At 37.3% G+C, this 18,189-nt stretch overlaps 1 protein-coding gene across 7 annotated transcripts in view; it reads right to left on the bottom strand.

Annotated features, from left to right (window-relative positions):
• The window catches only part of PPFIA2 (PPFI scaffold protein A2), a 490,478-nt gene that overhangs the window by 142,752 nt on the left and 329,537 nt on the right, over nt 1–18,189 (bottom strand). For all 7 annotated transcript variants that reach the window (XM_075552747.1, XM_075552748.1, XM_075552744.1 and 4 more), the window contains one exon: nt 11,368–11,484. In XM_075552747.1, the coding sequence (XP_075408862.1) occupies nt 11,368–11,484 (117 nt within the window). The remainder of the gene's footprint in view (nt 1–11,367; nt 11,485–18,189) is intronic.

The raw sequence follows: 18,189 nt of genomic DNA, 5'->3' as shown, positions 1-18,189 counted from the left end.
TGACGTGCTTTGAAGGAACATACAATATTGGGAAATTTTAAATTTTTTAAATTTTATCACTTCACATAGAAGACCCTGAGTCTTATTTCAGATTTTGAAGCTTCTCTTCTAAACTGAAATGAGATATTTTCATGGGTATATGGATGAGCCATCCAAATCTTGCTCTTTAGAACTTTCTCCTTATCGGTGATCTCCCTCTGATCCACTCCACCCACACAGACTGAGGGTAAACACGGACCCTTCTCTTTTCTCGGAAGTGTTCCAACACTGAAACTACAAATTCAGAAATTCCATTATTCTGGGTATTTCACCGCTTTCAAATTCTATTGAAGAATAAACAAAGAAGGGGGTCTTATATGACTTCACCTGTTATTATTAGTGATCAGAACACACTGTACAGGGTTAACACATAGATGGAATGCTCTGTTGGTTTTATCAATCTATAAATAAAGGCAAGTGATAATTATATCTGATATAGAAAATAAGTTCAAACTTAGTCAATAAAGCATGCAGTAAGTTATAATTGACAAAGACTAAATTTTCATATGAATAATTGTTGGCCATAGTCAATATACAGGAATAAGATACATAAAAATGAATAAAACACAGTGATTAATACTTGCCATGGCTTTTAGTCAGAATTTAACATAGGTAAGTAAATGCATTTTTGATAATGTTTATTGTCTTTACAATAGTAATATAATACATTTTCAAAACAAATATTTAAAAGCTTTGTGTGAAACTGTGTAATGCCTTTATATTATTCTATCTCATAAGATGGCATAACAGAATAATTCAATAAAATCCATTGTCTCCATTGAGGAAGAATCAATTGAGAATACAGCTACATTAATTCTCAAGGTAGCTATTTCTGTGACTGATTCTGTAGGCTGAAACATAATATTCCATTGCGCAAACCTAAAAAAAATTAACTTTGGTAAAGGTAGATAATATTTTCTATCTTTGACAAAACTATAGATTAATGTCCTTCAGCCACAAGAAAACAATGCATAATCTAGAAAGTAAATTAGTAGACAGTGTGATCAAGACTTTTTTCTTGCCACTGATTGTTCGTTTTAAGTATCTTCTGACCATAATTCTTTTATAAAATTATCTGGCAAGAATTAAGGAGCAGAAATCATGCAAATGAAATTTGATATCTAACTTTATTCCACTTGCACATTTACATGACAGTGTTGCTTAAATGATTATGCTTCTGTTCCATTTAAATAACAAGCACTATTAATGTCAAATATTAGACAGAGGAAATAAGAAGAACAAAATTAAAAATGGAAGAACTGATTTAGTTCATTCAATGTCCCTAAATTCAAAACAGTGGTGATAAGCAAAGAGGCTTGAAAGTTGGAAAACGGACAGCCAGCTAAACAAGGAGCTTAGGTGACATGCCAAGGCACTAGTGCTATGTGGGCACTGAAAAGTCAGCCACTTTCTTTTACCTTTAGTGGTGTGAAAAGCTAAAGTAACTATTTGATCAGTAATACTTTATCAAAAATCATTTAATAACTATTACAAGAAATTAGGTAACATATTTAAAAACTAACACTGAAATCATCAACATAACTCTCTGGTTGTTCGTACTGACAATTGAAAGCATTACTTTGATAATCTAGATCCAATAAGTTCTAATAAATAAAAATCTATATAGAGGAAAATGAATTTTAATTACTTATGCTTCTGGCAACTGAAGCTAAAAGAAAATTTAGTCCTAGGTCACTCGAGTAGAAGATAATATCAATGTTTAGGCAGAGGAAACACTGTGGAATTATAACATAAATACTTTTGGAGGAACAAAGACGTAACTGAAGACTTCCATGAATTGCTAGGGGAATAATGCTGTCGCTATTGCTTTAAGTAGATAACCAATGGGGTGAGGAGTGTGTGGTTATTGCTGTTAACTCCCTTCATCTGGCCCACAACACATGGGGACCTCAGACACAACTAGACAAAATGCTATGTGTCCCTGTTGCCACACCTATGAGGAAATTGTTCTTAGCCATTGATTTGACTAATTTTCAGAGGTAGATGTCAAGATTATCTTCTTAGTCATGTGATAACACCCCCCCAAAACAAACAAACAAACAAACAAACAAACTCACTGACACTGAGTCAATTCTGACTACTAGTGACCATACAGAATAGGACAGGGAGTTGCTGCAAGTAGAAAGAAGTAGAAAGCTCCACCTTTCTCCTGTGGAGTAGCTGGTGGTTTCAAACAGCTGACCTTGCATTTAGCGGGCACTACATCATTAAGTACTCCAGTATGATATTCTGTGTGATATTTAGGTTTTATGTCAACTTGACAGGGCCAGGATTCTTCCATGATGTGATCTAGTATGATATAATCTACTCCAGGATGAGTTCTTCTAAGGTGGATTGCTACCCTCTGGGTCAGGTCCCAGCTTAATACCATATAAAAGAAGTTTTCTAGGGTGTGTGATTTGTTCTTATTTAAGCACATTGTGGGAAGGCTCTTTTCTTCTTCATCATATTTGTCTGCATCTCACATCTGACTTTTCAATGAACCAAATTGCCTCCGACCTTGGGAGCTATCTTTAGGCCTGACACATGACCGTTCAACGTTGGATTGATCCTGGCTTGTGCCTGACCCTGGTTCAAGGTCAGGCCCCACCAGGCTGTGATTCCCCTGCTTTCTAGTCCATCTTTCTGTTTCATTGCAAGTTCCAGCATCTCTGCGAGTCAGGGAAAAGCCTCCTGCAGACAACTTAACCACTTGTCCAACTGTGCACTCTACCTTCATGATATCAAATTCTTCAGAACCCAGGACAATAATCTGCCTTAGATTAGAAACAACTAACCAAACTCACTGCCATCAAGTTGATTTTGACTCCTGAAGACCGTATAAGTCAAGGTATAACTCACTTCCCCTATGGGTTTCTCAGACTGGAACTTTTTACCGGAGTAGAAAGCCTCATCGTAGTCTGGAAGTTCTACTGATAGAACTTCAACACCATGGCAACATGCAAGCCTCCACAGGGAGGCACATGGTGGTTGTGAATGAGACACAGTGTCTGGGAAATACACGCCGATCATTCAGATGGAATGCAAGCATTCCACACAGAACCAAAATGCCCCCTTTTGTATGGTAGAAGTTTAATAATATGGTGAGGATCCAGCTTGGAGGAACAGAGAAAACTATGAAGAGAAAAGGCAGTTATGAGAGTAATACAGCAGTCTAGTGAAAAATGGTAAGGCCCGGAACCAAAGGGAGTAAAAGGGAAATTGATAGGTTGAGATACGTAAGAGGCAAAATCATCAAAACTGGGTCAATCTTGATAGCTGGGAGGGTTGAATAAAGATTTACTTCTACAAATGTGTGGTAAATATCGGACATTCTAACTAGATCTTCAATGAGACGCATTGAGTGGCTACAACGGGCTCAAACAACACATGTTGGGGATGGATGGTGCAGGAGCAGGCAATGGTTCCTTCTTTGGTACACGGGGTCTCTATGAACCGGAACCAATGCAATAGCACCTAATAGCACCTCGAACTAGAAAAATGATCTGTTACAAAAACTTTAAGTCTGTAAAAGAGATGAATCCATCTTTCAAAACCAAGTTCACTACCATTGAGTTATTCCAACTCATACTGAATCTATATAAGTGAAAAAAACAAAACAACATATGTGCCCATATACAAAACTTTTATACAATTTCAGTGATGTTCACAATTTCTCAACCATCTAATACTATAAGAATGCATTAATTTTTATTCTGAAACCCATATGAAGGCTTAGCATGGTAATGGGACAAGAGGAAAGTCAAAGGAAATAGAGGAAAGAACTAGGAGGCAATGGGAATTTATAGAGGCCTAAGTAAAGGCATGCACTTATGTAAATATACTTATATATGATGATAGGGAAATAGATATATGTACATATATTTATAGGTTTAATATTAAGGTCACAGAGGGACATCTCTACTCAAGTACCCCCTTATGCAAGAACACTTCATTCTAATAATCTGACATTCTTTGGTGCTCACTTTCCCCACATGATCACTGAAGATAAAGCAGGTGGGTGCATAAGCAAATATGGAGAAGAAAGCTAATGGTACTTGGCTATCAAAGGATATAGCATCTTGGGTCTTAAAGTCTTGAAGACAAACAAGTAACCATCTAGCTTAGAAGCAACAAAGCCGAAATGGAAGAAGCACACCAGCCTGTGTGATCATGAGGTGTAAATAGGATCAGGTATCAGGCATCAAAGACCCAGAACAAAAAATCATACCATTGTGAATAAAGTGGAGTGTGGGGTAGAGACGCAAAGCCCATCTGTAGGCAATTGAACATCCCCTTAGAGAAGGGTCACGGGGAAGAGGTGAGCCAGTCAGAGTGCATGATAGTACAGAGGAAACATACAACTTTCCTCTAATTCCTTAATGCTTCCTCTCCCCCACTGTCATAGCCCCAATTCTACTTTACAAATCTGGCTAGACCGGAGGATGTACACAGGTACAGATAAGAACTGGAAACAAGGGGAATCCAGGACAGATAAACCCCTTGGGATCAATATGGATAGTAGTCACACCAGGAGGGTAAGGGGAAGATGAAGGGTAAAAAGCGGGAACCAATCACAATGATCTACCTATTGCCCACTCTCAGAGGGATGGACAACAGCAAATTGGGTACAGTGAGACATCAGTCAGTGTAAGATATGAAAAAATAATAATAATTTATGAATTCTCAAGGGTTCATAGAGAGGGATGGTGGAAGAGGGAGAAGAAAATTGAGGAACTGATACCAAGGGCTCAAGTAGAAAAAATATGTTTTGAAAATGGTGATGGCAAAAATGTACAAATATGCTTGACACAATGAATTGATGTATGGATTGTGATAAGAGTTGTATGAGCATCTAACAAAATGATTACTTTCTAAAATAGTGTGCTTCATATGCTACAATAGTACAAAAGAAGGTACAGTATTAAAAGGGTGAAATTGATTATTTCAGTTAGCTAATATAATTTATTAATTATATGGATCTTATTCCCTTAGTTAACACTAATGTGATACAGGGTTTTTTCCCTTTCTTATTGAATTTGTGACCCATTTAACCTTGTTGTGGGGAAACATGCATTAAAAAGAATAAATAGAATAAGGAGGATTACAGCAGATAACTTTAATCAAAAGTGTAACTGTTGTTTTGTGAACGTCACATACACACATACATACACATACATGCTAAAGAGTTTCTGTTAAATTGCATCTTTTCCAGTGGGGAACATGTGGTCGGGTCCTAGCATGTATAGAGCCCAGGGCAAGAAAAAAGAGGCCTTCCTATATCACAAATCTAAATACTTATAATTATAAATCAAGCTAACGTATGTCATTCTGCATGTTGACAAATAAATCTTCATAATGGTCATTAATACATACACAGCTATGCTCCACATTGACAAACACACAGTGGTCATTAGTACAGTTCTTAATAAGACACCTTGGCCTCCGTAAGGTTCCTCATCCAAAATTAGTTTTCCAGACATGGACCTTTTACTATAGCTTCGTCTTGTCCTCTCCTCCGCCTTGGTTCCGTTCATATTTGTTTTTCCTGTACACATGTGTACAAGCCAAGTGGCATTTCAAACTTTTATAACTCCAGTAATCAACCATCCCTTGGCCTCTCCCAAGATATGTACAGTCTAGCAATAGGAAATTGGTTCTGGGAATAGGTTCAAAAGCCATAGAGGGAGGCTAGAGTCTGTTTGGTAAGAAAATGGAACTTTACATGCACTTCGCAGAGTGTTAAGGCAGAAGTGATGTAGGTTCTTAGAACACAGGCTCCTTGGGTCCTAAGGCTCCTAACTTGATAGAGCGGTCACAGCAACCATAGCTACGTCAGTCACAGCAACCACAACTGCGTCAGTCACAGCAACCACAACTACATCAGTCACAGCAACCACAACTACGTCAGTCACATCAACCACAGCTACGTCAGTCACAGCAACCACAACTACAGTCACAGCAACCACAACTACATCAGTCACAGCAACCACAGCTACGTCAGTCACAGCAACCACAACTATGTCAGTCACAGCAACCACAGCTACATCAGTCACAGCAACCACAACTACATCAGTCACAGCAACCATAACTACCGCAGTCACAGCAACCATAACTACATCAGTCACAGCAACCACAACTACGTCAGTCACAGCAACCACAACTACATCAGTCACAGCAACCACCACAACTATGTCAGTCACAGCAAACATAGCTACATCAGTCACAGCAACCATAGCTACATCAGTCACAGCAACCACAAGTACGTCAGTCACAGCAACCACAGCTACACCAGTCACAGCAACCACAAGTACGTCAGTCACAGCAACCATAGCTACATCAGTCACAGCAACCACAAGTACGTCAGTCACAGCAACCACAGCTACGTCAGTCACAGCAACCATAACTGCATCAGTTAGCTTCTCTCCTGTACAATGATCCTATGAGTTCAGTATGGCTATTTTACCGATACCTGAGGCTCACATAAGTTACCAAGGCTTGCACATTAGCCCTGTCATGAACACGGAAGACACGCTGTCCACCCATATTTTCAGCCTTTTTCGATTTCTTGACTAGCATATTCCAGTTGTAGTACACACTATCACATTGTGAAGATCTATGAAAATAGGTGAATATGAAGAAACATCGATCCTACCTTCAGAACCCATTTGGACACATATGCCCCGCATAATTATATTAAAGTCTATATAAATCATTTTTTCTCTTTATTTTGCCAGGCTTCCTTTACATCTATACTGAAAACACATGGCTTTAAACAACAGCAGCATCAACAAAACAGAAATTTACCAAGTCATGATCAGGGAATTTCCCTGTCAGGAATATTATAATCTTCACAAAACAAACATTTGGCAAAGATTATGTTTTACACAAATTAGTTGAAGAAAAAGAAATACAAATAAACAAACTTTCAGAAAATAATATTAAAAATATATTGACCTACATTCTGGACTTTGAGATAAAAATTGTGCTCTGAAATTTTTTCATTTCCCGGTGAATATTTATGTTCTTCTGGAACAAGTGATTCGATTTCATTCACACCGAAATATTTTAAATTGTTTCAGCTGTACTCATCTGTTTCTTTTTTGTTTTGTTTTAAAGACTCAGTAATAATTACAGGTCTTTTCTGTGAGTAATAAGACTGGCTACAAAGTAAGCTGTATAAGACTATTTTTATCAACAGTCTGTGTTCAGCTCTCCAGCCACTGACATAAAACATCTCCTGTTGGCTAATGACCCACCATGACTGTGTAATTTAAGTCATTTTACTGCTCTAGACAAGACTGATCTTTTCACTACTCCACATGAGTCACTTTATTCCCAGTCTATGATGTCAAACAATGGTTTTCTGGTTTTAAATTTGTGTATAAGAGTTCCGGTGAAGATGGCTGAAAATTAAGTGAGCAGTTCAAACCCACCAGCTGCTCCGCAGGAGAAAGACGACACTATCTTTTCCTGCAGAGATTTATAGCCTAGGAAACCTAGAGCAGCGCTTCTCAACCTGTGGGTCGCGACCCTTTTGGGGGTTAGTAAGACCATTTCACATGGTTCTCCTGATACATAACAGTAGCAAAATTGAAGTGATAAAGTAGCAACGAAAATAATTTTATGGTTGGGGGGGGGGTTCACCACAACAAGAGGAACTGTATCAAAGGGACAAACTGTATCAAAGGGTCGCGGCATGAGGAAGGTTGAGAACCACTGTTTATAGGGTCACTATCAGTCATAATTGACTAAATGGAATTGTAATTTTCTGTTTCATTCTTTTGGTTTGAGTGTGTGTGTGTTTTTCCTTTAATATTGTTTTTCAATTGATGACACTGGTATCCTTCATTGCATAAATGCAATCCAAAAAAAGTGTAACAGGTTCATGTTCAATGTTATTTAATAAGGGTTAGTAACATCTATTACTATAAAATTATAGAAAACCTTTATTAAAAGTATATGTAATTTGTAGCTATTTTTATTGACTTAACCTCCATCTAGGTCTAGGTCTATACACTTCTGGGTTGACATTTCCATCTCTCTAAGCTTTCCCTTAAGAATTCTGTGTTGTTTGATTTTCATCACATCAGAACAGAACTGAGGCACGTTGTTGGGACTCAAACTGTGTTTCTCTTCAATACTCTTGGAATTCTCAGAATAGAAATAATTCTGAAGGGACAAGATCATTGCTGAGGAGTGGATGAGGTAAGGTTTCACAATGACATTTTTATAGACCCTTGCTACCTTCAAGGAAGGAGTGGGTACACTATCATGATGGGGGGAAAAGGTTCCTTGAATTTGTTTCACAGCCTTTTTTAGCCAATGGAGTTTTCAATTTTCTTTAAACTTCATCACAATTAAGCCCTCACGATTATTCTGAATTATTAAAGAAAATATATCAAGGTTGCTCCTTTGGAATCCCCACCAAAAAGAGAAAGTTGGCTTCTATGACATGAATGTAATGAGCTCAGCAGATCCCCTGGAAATACATTGTTGTGACAGGTCTTTTGGGGGGCATGCTAAAAAGACTAGAATACATGCAGAGCTGAATAAACTTGTCTGCAGAGACGTATGTAAACACATGTTGTTTAGGATAAAGAATACATGTATGAACTAGAACCCAACCAACAATAATTCCCAGTCAGCAAAAGAAGGTGCAGAAAGCTTTACTCCACCCCCATCGCTGAGCTCCATTCTACTATGAGCAGCTGAGTGCCTTCCAACATGAGTAGCTCCTCCTCTAGCGCTCTGCCTGCCAATCTGCAGCTGCTACTCACAATATTTGCTGTGGCTGATCACTCAGAAAAAGTTTGCCTCGTCCTCCTTTGTAGTCTTTTATTCTGGAAGTTCCATTGAAGCCCCTTCACCCTGGGTGACCCTAATGGTATTTGAAATACAGGTGACAAACTTGCAGCATGACAGTAACACATAAGCCAACACATTACGGTAAACTGATAGATAAGTTGTGGTAAGCAATAAATGTACATAATTGTTCTATAGTATTTAGAAACCACTCTGCAAGTCAGGGTTTTTAACTGCAATCACAGAAATTGAACTCTTTATTTACTCTTTATCTACAACAAAGAGTGCATTCTGTTAGCAACAACACAAGATTTTTTACCTATACTGGTTGAAATACTCCACTGAGACATGGAAGAAAAAGTACATTAAAGAATGACCATAGGCCAGCAACTATTTAGACTATCCCATGTGCGCAACTGTATCTCTGGATCCCAGCAGATACCTCCACTTCAAATCTGTAACCAGCTTCTGAAAATCAGTCTGAAATTAACTGCCTTTAATTCTATACCACCTCAATGTATAATAAAGTGTATCTACACACATACATACCTATGCACATGTGTGTATAAGATATATACTGTGCATGTATATGAAATTGTACATGTACTTACATACAGGCGCGTACACACACACACACACACACACACACACACACACACCAAACTCACTGCCATCAAGTTATCACTGACTCAGAGAACCCTGCAGGTTTCTGAGGCTGTGACTGTGTATAGGGGAGAAACACAGTCTTCCTGCCATTGAGCCGCTAGTGGTTTCCAATGTCCCATCTGCAGATTACAGCCGAAAGCGTCACCACCACACCACCCACACATATTCTAGATGTCAATTAGTTGTTGCTCAGTGGATATGATCACTTTCTATGTAGAAGAAAGATATATATTGTCTTTTATATTGCCTTATATCCACTAGTAACAATATTCTCCAAATGCCAGATTGAATAAGAAGAAACACACCAACTGCCTTCTAATCAATTCTCATTCATAAAGATCTATAAAATAGAGTAAAACTGCTTTACAGGGATCCTTGAGCTGTAGATATTTTAGAAAGAAGACTACCTCAGCCCTGCAACCTCATCCCCCGAACCACCACCCCACACCCAAGAATAGACTGCAAGTCTGCAGACCAACGCTTACTGCACTGGACCACTGTGCTTCCTAAAGCAGATGCAGCATTATAGAAAGATTCTGTAGCCATCTAAAGAAAACCTGGATGATCATAAAGGGCATTTCCCACCCAGTCAAAGTGTCTACAGAATTCTCAGAGGATAAGTATAGAAATCCACCAAGATGATGACATAATTACAATGGGGCATCATAGAAAATTACACACTAAACTGATTTGTCAATGCAAATGCATTGTTCTTAAGAGTTTAGTTGTCAATTCATTGAATTGATATAAGCATATTTTTCTGGAAAAAAATAAATCATTATATTATAATATTAAATAAAGCACATGGAGTTATCTGTCAAATTAGAGTTTATTTTAAATACTTAACGCTTTTATAAAATATATGGATGAAATGCAAATAGTGAAGTCTTTATAAAGATGGCATCTCAGATACTAGAATTGTTTTTAGTCTCAGAAAATTAGCTTAATAGCTGTCCTTTGCTTTTAGCTTGAAGTAGGAAACACGAGAAATCCCCATTTGGTTCATGTGGGTAAGTGAGGAAGTGCCCAATTTAGTCTCTGTAAGCAGTGCAGTGCGATCTGTGTGGCTCTCAATCTCTCTATTTTAGAACCTCTTGACATTCACAATTGAACCAATTTAGTTTCCTGCTTCATATGAAGCTGACAAGTAGGAACTCAACTATATAAAGGGATAACTTTTTAGGGACAAATATCCGATAGATTCCCCTGAGAATCGTACTCCATGGTTTGCACACTCGTATGCAATTTTCTTTTGATGCTTTCCCTACCAATAAGTTATTCGTTTCCTTCCTCTGGTATTAGATACGAGAGATTAGCACAGGAGGAATACTCTTCCACCAGTGGCCGAACAGACTGCTAGCTTCCTTTGCTTGGATGTAAGCCCACACAAAGAGAATTCATCATTTCTTTTTAATCCTAAAAGTTCAATGTTTTTATATAATTTTTCATGAGCAAGAGTATTTCTGGGCTTTCTAAAATGATTAAAACATGAAGCCTGCTAAGAGATTAACCAAAAGTGTTTGCAGTAATGAACCACAGATTAGGTATCACCTATATATCACACCTCTTATAAATCAAAACTATTGCACTCTTACTTAAAATAGTCCCGAATATACTCACATGTTGCACATGTATGCACACATACAGAGACATATGTGTACATGCAGATGTAATTTTTACTACATATACATATACTTATGTTTTTAAAATACAAATTATGAGAAAATTGTCATGACTAATTTACGAATAAATCAACACATTTGAAGGGAAATTATTGAATTGATTTCCAATTTCATCTCACTGTCATGACATAGCAAGCAACCACTTCCAGGAAAGACCATAACGTGTTTGTCTTACCTTTTCATGCACTTTCTGGCCAGGCTCAATCCCTTCAAGATGTTCTGACTCTACGGAGCCCTCACTGGATGCCATTTTCCTTTGAATATGAACATTTTGTTCACGCAATGCAACAATCTGCAAAATAAAACACTCTGTATTTAGAAAATAAATTAGAGCACAACTTAAAAAATAAAATGAATGGATGTGAACCTATGAAATTTAGGTGATCAGAAAGTAAACATTCAATTTCATGCATATCATTCCAAAATTTTTTTTTAATTTTTGGTTAACATTTGGAGTATTATTTAAAGGAATCAAAAGATCTCTTCAAATGGTCATTATTTTAACACTGTTAGTTCAAATTTACTTCATTTGGAGGGAGATATCAGAGGACAATTGATTCTTGTAAATTCTCTGCTCAATTTTATATGAGTGATTTAACTAAGAAAGGAATACATAGGAAGTTACAGTAATTTTAGTAACATAAAGAGTAAAGAATAGCATTCTATTGCCTTTATATTTTAAGAATATATGCTGTCTATTTATATATTTACTATCTATACAATAGCTTAGAAATAATTTATATAATATTAATCTTAAAATATGTATTTTATGGCAAATTTTATTATATTATCAACTAAGATATTGAACCAGTATTGGTTCTATGAGTAAACAATATGCACAACAAATATTTAACCTATCATAAATATTGAACATTATTCCCATTGCATTATTGTGAAATTAAGGCATAGGATATGTCTGCAACATAGAGGAATAATCATTAGCTTAATGAAAGCCTTCAGGGGGTTGATGATTGTACAGCTCCCTGGACTGCTTCCATGCTCAGATGGATCAAGGTGCACTTGCTATGTTGGGTGATCTTGCGAATGATCTTTGACATATAATCTTTGATGTATATATGTCATAGCATTTCTTAAGGGGACATCAATTTCTTAAGGAGAAAAACTATGCAAACACTCCTCTCTCTTATAATACTGGAATTGCTACTAAGTTCTCTTATTTCTGCTCATGTGCACCCTCAATCTATTCCTAACAAAGTCATCAGATTCACCTTTGAAAACTTAAGTTAGTTCTTTACTCAGCTTCCTAAAATAGTTCATTATTTCTCCACATATTTACCATAATTTCAAACCTCTTTAAAGGTCTATGGGAGTGAAGAATAAACTACTGTTACTGAGATTCTAATTCATACACACATGGATTTTTTCTAAGCAAGATGTATCTAAATATGTCTCAATGACCAGTGGCTGGGCTGTGGACAAAGTTTCTCAGTAACACATTCATCTCAGTCTCAATTGTACGTTTTCAAAGAAGGTCCAGTGAGAACAGTGGCGTCCATAAGTCTAAACAAGATCAGTTGAATCCTTGGCTGAAAGGTTAGCTCAGAACGTTGAGGAAACTATTTTTTTTTGTATTCTAAAGGGGAAATCCTAATAAATTTCCTCAGATGACACTAGACAATTATGAATGGTTATTAGGAAGATGTTAAAAAAACAAAACTGAACATTGCTTTGGCCAAAAAAAGGCTCTGAAAGTTGCACCGAAGGCGTTTCCTTCCCGATGACAAAGTACCTGTTCGGTCCCCGAAAGCGGAAAGTCACTCACGGGAGAACTCTGATGGGAAACTACACCCCAGTCATTGACAGCCTCGATCTTGCTCCCTGACGATTCAGTTGGTTCCCCTAACATAAGTAACACAAGTTGAGTTCCTGGACAAGGCCCACACTGCCCATTTGACTCGGTGGAAGTTGAAGAGCAGCGTCAAGAGATCAAATGACGTCTTGCACGAGGTAAAGCTGCTGCACAAGACCTCTGTAGAGGACTGAAAAGCACGATGTCACTTTAGGACTATGGTGTGCCCGAGACCAGCCTCATGTGCATGGGAAAGTGGGGACTGAGTTAGGAAGACTGGAGGAGAATAGAGACATTTGAACTGCGGTGCTGGAGAAGAACATTCAACGTTCCATGCACTGCTTAAAGTCTGTCTGGGAAAAATGTCAGCCAGCGTGCTCATTAGAGGCAAGGATGGCAAGACTTCAGCTCACAGACTTTGGCCATATTGTCAGGCGAGATCGTTGCCTGCAGAAGGACATCACGCATGGTGAAGTAAAGGGGCAGCAGAAAAAGAAGACTACCAATGAAATGGATTGAGACAGCGGCTACAGCATTGGGCTCAAACATAGGAGCAATTGTGAAGGTGGAGCGGGATCAAGGGCCAGTGTTTGTTCTGGTGTGTATGGAGCACCATGGGTCCCAACCTAACAACAATGGAAGGGCACCGAATTCTTCCCCGGAAGAATTAATACTTTAGAAAGTATTAATGTCATGTGTAAACCAAAATGTGGGGTATGTCAGAAAACAATGGCTTCCCATTTTGATGTTTTACAATAACCATGTCAATATTTTTAACTTAGCCTTGTACATGGTCCTACGTGATCTAGGCTGCACACACCTGTTCAGCATGATCTCAGTCACAGTTTCAGTGCGGTACTATAGTTACACCGACCTACCTCCAGCTCCTCCAGCACGCCACTTTCTTTACTAACATTGGGATGAGATTTTATGAGACTTCTGCTAAACCATTTTTCCCAGTTTTAACTCCAGACATACAATACTAACTTATGAAGTTCAGGAGAAAATGACTCATAGGATGTACTTGGCTATCAAACATGTTCTATGTCCCTGCTCATTTTTGTATGTGTAACAATCATTAAAATCAAATATTTTATTCCTTGATTTACCTACTGACTTGGAGGCTTAATATTATGTTCTATTTAGTTAGCAGCTATCCAAACAACATATTATGATAAAATAAATTCCCATAAAATCCTTTGTTTTAAATATTTTCTGATATATATTTTGTATAATATTTTATATTATTATGTGTGGCATAGTCAATAAATATGTGTTTAATTAAATTTTGAATGGATATGAAGGATTCAAGTTCAATTAATTCAGAAAAAATGATAAACTCTAGAACATTCAACTATTAGAGATACTCCTGTTAACATAGAAATGAATTATAGCAAAGCAATAGCAAAAAAATTAAAATGTGGTAATTTAATGCCCAATATTACATTATTATCTATGGTCTCATAAGATAGTATTTTAGAACCACTTACATGTAATAAAGAAAAGTGCTAGTGGTGTTGTGGTTATTCATTGCACAGCCAACTGGAAGGTCACTAGCTGATCTCCAGAAGAAACACAGGGCTTTCTACTCCCAGAAAGGGTTAAGTCTCAGAAACTCACAGAGACTGTTCTACCCTGTCTATCGGGTTGCTGTGAGTCTGCATTGAATTTATGGCAGTGATTTGTTTTTCTATATAAGAAAACTTTGCTATAAATTTTAAAGATCCCCTAGAGTATATTTGGCCAGCATTCATATGCTTAAACTGTTGCAGTCTAGATTAATTTAGATTTCAGGTGACCACGTGTGTTACAGAATAAACCTGTGCTCAGTTGGAATTTTAATGGCTGATTTTCCAGAAGAAGATAGCCGGGCTTCTCTTTGGAGGTACCATGGGGAGGTTTTAAGCCAGCAACTTCTGGATAGTCCACGCCCTTTTCTATAGCTGGCCTGCAGCTCCGGCAGTGTTCTGCTGCAGCTGTTGTTGGAGGATCTCCGGCAACTTTGAGTCACAGGATTTATTAATTTAATTTTTAAAAATTTCTTCTATTGTCTCGTTTTCAAGCAAGACATTATCCAATTTCCATGTATTTGATTTTTTTCTCCTTGACATTCCTATGGTTGGTTCCTAATTTTATATCATTGTGATCTATGTTTTGAAATGTTTTAAAATTTATTGAAGTTTGCTTGTGGCCTAATTTATGTTCTATTCCGGAAAAGGTTTCATTTGTGTTGGAAAATAATGTATAGTGTGTTTTTGTTGAGTGGAATGTTCTGTGTATTTTTATGAATTCAAGTTGGTTGATTGTATTTTACTTCTTCAGAATCTTCATTGAACATTTTTCTATTTATAGTTTTATTGACATATAGATAATATATCATACAATCATCAGCACAATCAATTTCAGAATATTTTCTTCTTTTTCTCATTGTTGTTACCTCCCCATATCCCCCATGCTCCCCTGGCTAAGCCCCTAGAAAATTATTGATCTAGTTACTATTTTTAGATAGCCCCATCTTGGATTTTCTATACAGAAAAGCAAAGAAAGCACACACAGAAAGCAAAAAACAAACAACCCAACAATAATGACTAAACAAACAAAAAAGCTTCAATAAAAAAGAAAGCAGAAAATATTTTAAAATGAAACAACTTTCAGATTGGTCGAAAAATGGAATGATATTACATATCGACCTAACTACATCTGCCATAATCAACTTTACAATGTCTTCTAATAGCAAGGCCTCAATGACGATCAGAGAGTTCACTGGGAGTTCACTTAATCCATATGTAGTTCCTGAAAACAGATTTTGGACTTCCGTTGTCATCTAGAGCCTTCAGCAAAGTGGGCACTCACTATTTAAGCTTTGATACCAGTCTCTCATTTATAGTTGTATTTGATGATTTACAATCCTTGGATCACACAGGTTGGAATGTTTCTTTCTTGTGGACTTAGTTGACTCTTCCCTTAGAATGCTGCTTGTTTGAAAACAAACATTTTAGAACCAAGACAAGCTTTTTCCTAAGAGTCGAGCACTCTGGTTTCTTCATCACACTTTGCCATAGCACCCATGGTTTCCGTGATCTCTTCTGGAGGGAAAGTAAAGCCATGCCATAAGAACTAATCATTCTTAGACTGGGCCTAGACTTAGTCCCAAATACATTCATATATCTATATGTGGTTATGTATGTCTCTGGTTCATTAGAGACATCCTTGTCGTATTATGAGAGAAGACATTATAAATCATCACCACCAGGCATAAGATAATTCTATTGGTAATAGCATTAATTTAACCTAGGTGTAGAGTTTAATAAAATGTTGAGAAATGGAAATTATATAAGTACAGCTTATATTCTTAAGTGACTGTACACTATTTACACAAACAATGGTGCCTGGTAATAGAGCAATTTTTCAATGATAGTCATTCATGAAGGCCTAAAGATGAATATATATCATAGCAAGGCAAAAATGATATTAAAAGTAAATATATGCTATTCCGCAGCCATTATTCATTGGTCACCTGGAAGCAAAGGGTTTGAACAAAAGTCCAATGACCTCTGATTCCATAAACTGGGATAGCAGGCATCTTCTTCTTCTTCTCATACTAGGGCAGTTCAGCCTTAAATTCAAGGGAGTGTGTCCGTTCCATAAATAGGCTCCAGGTGAGTTTGAGGTAAATCCCAGTTCGCTTAGTGTGGTTTACACACTGATTCTTTCTAGGGTGGATTCGGAAAGATGTTGTGTACCTCCAAATGACAGAGTTAGAAGTCCCAGTAGTGTATAGTACACAACCTGGGACCCCAAAAACTGAGTATGACATCAAAAGTGTCTAATAGGAACCTAGTACTAGGTGTATTCCACCCTTCAGTCTATATAAGTATCATTAAGTATTGCTTCCCTATGAGCGGTTGTTCCTCCCAGTTTACCTACTAAAAGAAATATAATCACTTTCTGAATCATACATGTCCCCTGCCCCACATCTTGACTTGAATTTCCAGTCTCTGAGGCTATCAGTCGCTTGGAGTGTCTACTGATTTGTGGTGACCTTAGAACAGTGTTGTATGGCAGTAACCAAATGGTTTTCCCTTTCTTCCCCAGTCGTGAAAACCTGACCCCAGCTAAGGTGAAGTTTCTTCTAACAAAGTGGTTTTTAAGATGTACATTAAATGTGGTTGATGGACACTGACTGGGTAGGCTCTCTACTGCACTGCCTGGGGATCAGTTAGATTACATGACCTGAGAGCAAAATCTGCCTTCATCTTGGTGTTTATCCTTAGAGTACTCATACAACATTTGTGCTTTTGTGAGTGACAGGCATGATTACACACAGGTTTGCAGGTCCATCCATGTCATTAGGTGTTTTATGGTTTCACTGGTACTTTTTCAGGTTTCCTTCGTATTCCATTGTGTGTCACATGTACCAGAGTTTCTTTCTTCATTCTTTCATTGGTGGGTATGTGGGTTGTTTCCAGATTCTTGCTACTGTGAACTTTGCTGTGACGAACCTGGGACAGCATACCCCTTTTCATGCTGTCTCTTATGTGTTGGGGGTCTATGCCCTGCAAAGTTATTGATGGCTTGTATGATCTTTCTATTCCCAGTGGTTTTAAGTGGACTGTATCACTCTCTACAATGGTTGTACATACTTTTGAGTGTTTCTAGTTGTGCTGCCCTTAATTAAAGATGGTGTATTCAAAGTCATACTATAATAATGATTGTCTATTTTTCACTTCAATTCTGTAAAGTTTGATTCATGTTTTTTGAGGCTTTTGTGAAGGTGCATAGGTATTCACTGCAGTTATACCCTCTTGGTCAAATGAGACTTCAATCTTTATACAATACCCTTCTGTCGCTCTCATACTAGATTTTCCCTTGAAGTCTATTTATCATAAATTAATATTGCTATTGCTGCGGGAGTATTTTGCCATTAGTTTGATAAAAAAACTTCTATCCTGTATTTGTTGGTCTATTTTTGTTTTTTTGTAGAAAGTATATTGATGGGTCATTTTCTCATTCATTCTGCTATGTCTCGTGATTGGTGCATTGAACCTATTTCTATTTGGTGTAATTGTTGAGAGGTTTGTATTTGTTGTCATCATGACTTTTTTTATAGTGCTGCTTGCTTCACTGTTTCACATACTTTTCCATGCTGAACTGAACTCATTTTGCTCATTGATTTTCCTGTTATTG

The sequence above is a fragment of the Tenrec ecaudatus genome, chromosome 6 (assembly GCF_050624435.1).
Source record: "Tenrec ecaudatus isolate mTenEca1 chromosome 6, mTenEca1.hap1, whole genome shotgun sequence".
NCBI classification, from domain to species: domain Eukaryota; kingdom Metazoa; phylum Chordata; class Mammalia; order Afrosoricida; family Tenrecidae; genus Tenrec; species Tenrec ecaudatus.
The sequence above is the reverse complement of the archived record's forward strand: the minus strand, read 5'-3'. Positions and strand labels throughout refer to the sequence as shown.